The sequence below is a fragment of the Echeneis naucrates genome, chromosome 15 (genome assembly GCF_900963305.1).
Source record: "Echeneis naucrates chromosome 15, fEcheNa1.1, whole genome shotgun sequence".
NCBI lineage: Eukaryota > Metazoa > Chordata > Actinopteri > Carangiformes > Echeneidae > Echeneis > Echeneis naucrates.
The window spans coordinates 9643694-9649357 of record NC_042525.1 but is presented as its reverse complement, the minus strand read 5'-3'; the positions used below and the strand labels follow the sequence as shown (position 1 = coordinate 9649357).

The following is a 5664-nucleotide window of genomic DNA, read 5'->3' as shown; positions in this document are numbered from 1 at the left end:
CAGGGAACCTATGGTTGCCCAGCCCTGAAGGCCCAGGGTGCCCTTTTGATCATTTCAGTCTCTTCTTGGTGCAATACTCCTGATTGGCCAAGAGAGTAAGAGGGGGAAAATCTTTAATTAAGCAGATAATCTCTTGTTGGGACGAGAGCAGCTCCATTTCAGAGCCCCCTCCTTGAATCTTGGAAGCCCTGGTGAAGTTTGATGCCCTGGTAGCTCAGTCTCCTCTCCATCTCTCGACGGTCTGCAGGCTTTGGTCGGGCGCAGAGCTTCCGTGATCCCCCCCCCCACCTTTCAGGATGTTCATGCATTTGGAGGTTTTCTATTACATTTTCATTCTCCTGGCTCACATGAGGTCGTGCTGCTGCTGGTGAGTATGATTTATTGCGGAATATGTTTGGTAATATTTTCTTTCTTCTTCTTCTTCGGCAACTGGATTGTCTTTTTATTAACAATAGTATTTCTACAATAGTAATTTAATAATGCAGCCTTCAAAAGGTGTAACAGCTGGCTTTATTAATGGTAAGAAAATAATTTAATAATTTGTTACAAATCTCATGTAACCTACTTGTAGCTTATTGGTATAGTCAGTGATTGGTCTGCCAGGTTTTTAAATCTCTGGTGATAATAGCACCCTTTTCTTCATCTTCAAATTGTATTTGGAACAAATTTTATTTATTAAAAAACTATCTACTGCGTGGAAGGGTTAATACAATTTTATCAATAATTAGTACTGCATAATAATAATAATAACAATAAATAAGATTTAATGGCTTGTTTGAAAGAGAGAACCCTGCAATCCATTACAAATCAACTTTGATAAATGCAATATATCAAGGAGAAAGGAAGAACACCAGACAAGGATTTTTTTTCCCCCCCAATCTGGCCACACAGAATTTCAACCTTTACGTTTTTAAAAACTTTTAAACAAGCTTGTTTTGTTCACCTAGGTTTGGATGCCCACTCGTGTCATGTTTAACATGTTACGAAGTGCACTAATGAGAGATATTAGCAGAGGAATTAGCGAGGGACACTGAGCTTCTCTGAGTGAATAAGCTTGTCTTCTTTTCCAGGTCAGTGAATAATTTCTTGATGACTGGACCCAAGGTAAGCCAACTTTCTTTGATCTTCTCTCCCTGTCCTTTTTCCCAAAAGGTCCACGAAGAGAAAATGTGGCTTCTGTTTAGTCCTTCTGATATGTTAACTCAAGTGAATGGACGGGCTCTGGTACCTGTTGTATGCAACAATGGGACAAATGATATATCAGTGATATTCTTGGCCCTTTGTGATTTTCTTTCCCCCTCTGTACACTTGACCTTATTCAGAGGCTCTGTGTATCAGCGGGTTGAATGTGTTAAGAGGCGAGGGCAGGCATTGCTGTAGTGGGTGGTCATCATTAGTGAGCGAGACCCCTGTGAAAGAGGTGGTACTTCATCTCCCCAAAGGCCACTTGAGACATATTACTTATATTATTGTTCACACAGTCTGAACAAACAGCAGAGCAACGGGCAAAAGCAAAGGACAGTGTGCTGTTTTAAGAAACATCTGAACTCACTGCATTCACTAGAGTTTTAAAAGTATAATAGAGTTAGAGCTCAGTTTTATCTCAAAGCCCAAAATGTTGAGCGCTTGTTCATAAATTTATCTATTGAAATTCAGGTTATTTTTAAATATTCAAGCGTGGCCTTTCTGTCCTTTCCAAGGAAACCATGTGAAAAACATCCATCTTCAGGTGAAGTGTAAAACACCAATGTGAAGATATAATATATGACCTGATGCAGACTGTTATAGCTCAGAGTCAGAATCAGATCGATGTAGATCAGTCACTTTTTGCCATTAACTGTTATTTTCATTTTCCAAGGAGGACATGTCTGATACTGAGCAATCATCTGATTATGTTAAGCATGATGTGGGCTGCCAGCGTATGTTTTTTTGTGACTCTCTGCTGCAGGCGTACCTGATCTATTCCAGCAGCGTGGCAGCAGGAGCTCAGAGTGGCATAGAGGAGTGCAAGTATCAGTTCGCATGGGATCGCTGGAACTGCCCAGAGAGGGCTCTGCAGCTGTCCACACACAGCAGCCTGCGGAGTGGTGAGTGTGGGGTGGGGGGTTGCCTGAACACGAGCTCAGTCATGTTGTTGTGCAGGGGAAACGTGTTTTTGTGTGTTTATTTTGTAGCAGAGAGCTTCTGTTTGTTTCAGGCTCTGTGGTCTGTATCTCTAGGGGTTTGGGGTGTTTGGGGGGGCATTCTCTTCTTTTGTGAAATGGAAACATTTACTTAATTAAAACATTCATCACCATTTTGGATAGTTACAGTAACTGCATTTGCTAGATGCAGAACAAATACACAAATCCATTTCCCAGCATTCACCAGAATCAGCGCCTCTGTTTGTAAGAACTGAGATTCCTGAGAAAATCATCTTCATTTGGATAAGCTCAAGAAGAGTAGATGCCATAAAGACTAGTAACTATTTAAGTTAGTGAGAAAAGATTGCAATGTGATGAATCTCTCTATTGTCAGCAAATCGGGAGACAGCATTCGTTCACGCCATCAGCTCTGCTGGAGTCATGTACACCTTAACCAGGAACTGCAGCCTCGGCGACTTTGACAACTGTGGCTGTGACGACAGCAGGAACGGACAACGTGGTAAGAGACAGATCTGGACAGAAAGAGAGTTGACAGATTTCACATACAAGCTGATTCTCTTTACTCTCTCCCAGGGGGTCATGGTTGGCTCTGGGGCGGCTGCAGTGACAATGTTGGTTTTGGAGAGGCCATCTCCAAACAGTTTGTTGATGCTTTGGAGACTGGGCAAGATGCTCGAGCAGCCATGAATCTGCACAACAACGAGGCTGGGCGTAAGGTACAGTAGGTGCTCCTAATTTCATCAACTTGGCAAACGTGAGCTGTAGGACATGTTGATGCCTCGATGTGAAACATACAGTTCTGAAACTGGGTGGCGCCCTGGTTGAAATTTCGGGACTTTCTCCGGGCCCTCCTACTGATTGCACAGTGTAAAACATCTTTTGAATAATTTTTTCCAACTCAGAATTAGAGTGTGCCACCCAAGCATCCCTTTCACTTTGCTATAAGTGAGGTGCCACTCGTCCCCAATAATAACAGTGTGCTCGGTGTACCAGAAGGGCCTATTTACCAGCGCTGAATGCCCTTAATGACAATACCTCAACTCAAGAATCTCAAGATCACTGGTGCAAGCTTAATTGGAGATCCTGGGGAGCCAGACATTGCACAGCATTCTGTATTATACTGCTTTTTAAAATAAGTGTTTAGTTTTATTCTTGCAATAAGGATCCCACATTTATGTTGGTCTTTGTTTGGCCCTGAGGGAGTCTGAGGGGACCACAGGCGTGCAGCTGAAGTGCTCTTTGTTTATGGTGCCTTTGCTCCCCCCTGTTGGGCCCTAGGATCCCCATGGCACCTGGAGCATCATTGTAACAGAAAAAAATGGGGACAGAAGGGGAGAAACACTCCTTTTTTTCATTTCTCTACTCAATGGGACTTTCCATTGGGTCTTCTCACACTAGAAAACATGTTGATAATGAACATGCTAAATAAATACTCCTATTTCTTCTCCTGGGACAATAGGACTCAATGTGAAACTTTGATTCAGCCTCACCTCAACAGAGTGTTCATTCCCTCCTCGCGAAAGGAAAACGTTCCTTTTCAACTGACAGCTGTTTTGTGTCGGTTAAAGTCAGGAAACACTGTGGACGACAAAGAAACTCAGCAATGAACCTTGAACTATCATTTCTTCCTTTGAGTGTATTCATCCTTTTTATACTTAACTGGAAAAGTGTGACAATACAATCAGTTAATTTGACAACACATCAGTCAAAGGACAATGCACATCCACACACATACACACACACACACACACACACACACAGACTTTTATGTTTATACCTACATAAATGTACTGTATGTCCGTATGTGCATGCTCACAACCTTTTTTCAACTGCTTTTTCTCGTATGCAAATGTGAAGAGAACATCAAATCCTCCAACACCTTTGGAAAGTAAAGTGAATCTTTCCTCTTTACCTCTCCAGGCTGTGAAGGGGACCATGCAGAGGACTTGTAAGTGCCACGGTGTGTCAGGAAGCTGCACCACTCAGACCTGCTGGCTGCAGCTGCCAGAGTTCAGGGAGGTGGGAAATTACTTGAAGGAGAAGTACCACAGGGCGTTAAAGGTGGATCTCCTCCGGGGAGCAGGAAACAGCGCAGCCAGCCGGGGAGCGATAGCTGAGACTTTTAGCTCCATCTCTCGTAAGGAGCTGGTACACCTCGAAGACTCTCCTGACTACTGCCTGGAAAACCGCACTCTGGGCCTGCCAGGCACAGAGGGACGTGAATGTCTCAAGAAAGGGAAGAACCTCAGCAAATGGGAGAAGCGGAGCTGCAAGAGGCTATGTGGAGAGTGCGGTCTGGCCGTGGAGGAGCGCAAAGCTGAGATGGTGTCCAGCTGTAACTGTAAATTCCACTGGTGCTGCGCGGTTAAATGTGAGCAGTGCAGAAAGACGGTGACTAAGTACTTCTGTGTGAAGAAAGGAGGTCAGAGGGGAAGGAACGAGAGTGCAGGCAGCCGCCGAAAGAACCTCAGACTGAGGAAGAAACACTGAGCGTCTTCCTCATCTCTCCCCCGCTGTACCTCTGCACCCAGACTCTCTGTGCATGTTCAGATAGTGTGTTTTGGAAAAAAAACTTAGCTGTGTCAGACCATTGTCATTTTCAATTTGGTATTACTAGATAGTGGGATGTGCACAAAACCACACAATAGAGAAGATGAGAAGGGTACTTTTGGTATAAATGTATTTAAGATATATTTTTATACTTTTTACAACATTTTGAAAAGTCACCGGGCATTTGAAGATAATTCTTTAACTTCAAAATTATCCATAACACGATTTATTTATTTTCGAACATACACACCTTGGGGAAAATTTTAACCATGGATGATCAGAGTCTTGAGCAACAGCAAATTTAACTTTTAAAAATCACAATATTCAAGAACCTGTCGAGTTTTATTTTCATGAGTGCTGTAAACAGTCGACCTACATATATGGCAGCTGTGTCTGCTTTGAATGAAATTAGAAAGATCCTTACATATTTTGGCACAGTCTGCTGTCCCGTTGTTTGGCACACCCTGACCTTTGCTGCCCTCTTGATGTATTTAATTGTACATAAAATGAAGCACTTTGTACTGTAAATTGTTAATTTATTGCACAGAATTTCCTAGTTTCACTTTATTGCTAGTTGCCATGGTGGTTTGTTTTCTATTAAAATGTAATGAAAGAATAATAAATCCTTCAATCGTATATATCACACAGGCTAAAGAGAGTGCTCTTCCTTCTTTAATATACCCTTTGTTACAGTAATACCTGATAGCCTGCAGTAAACACAACCTTGCGCTCCAATGTTCACATTGGGGTTAGGATACTCTGTGCCAAAGCAACACAAATAGAAAACTTTGCTTCCCTCGCTTCTTTCTCAATTTTGCCTCAACAAATACCTCCCGTTCTCTCTCTCATCGTGGTAATCCTCAAAGAGCCCCCTAACTCCCAAGCGCTTGGAACTTTCTTTACTGTTTAATACTGGTTTAATTAACTTTGTCCAGACATAGTAGGGCTGTGGGGGTGGAGGGCATGAGGC

At 42.7% G+C, this 5664-nt stretch overlaps 1 protein-coding gene across 1 annotated transcript; it reads left to right on the top strand.

The window, feature by feature from the left end:
* Window positions 1-264: 264 nt before the first annotated feature.
* Window positions 265-4634, top strand: wnt8b (wingless-type MMTV integration site family, member 8b). Its single transcript, XM_029521039.1, has 6 exons — window positions 265-367; window positions 1071-1104; window positions 1949-2087; window positions 2518-2643; window positions 2718-2860; window positions 4065-4634. Exons 1-6 carry the CDS (start codon window positions 297-299, stop codon window positions 4632-4634), a joined length of 1083 nt encoding a protein of 360 aa, XP_029376899.1. The 5' UTR covers window positions 265-296.
* The last annotated feature ends 1030 nt before the right edge of the window (window positions 4635-5664 follow it).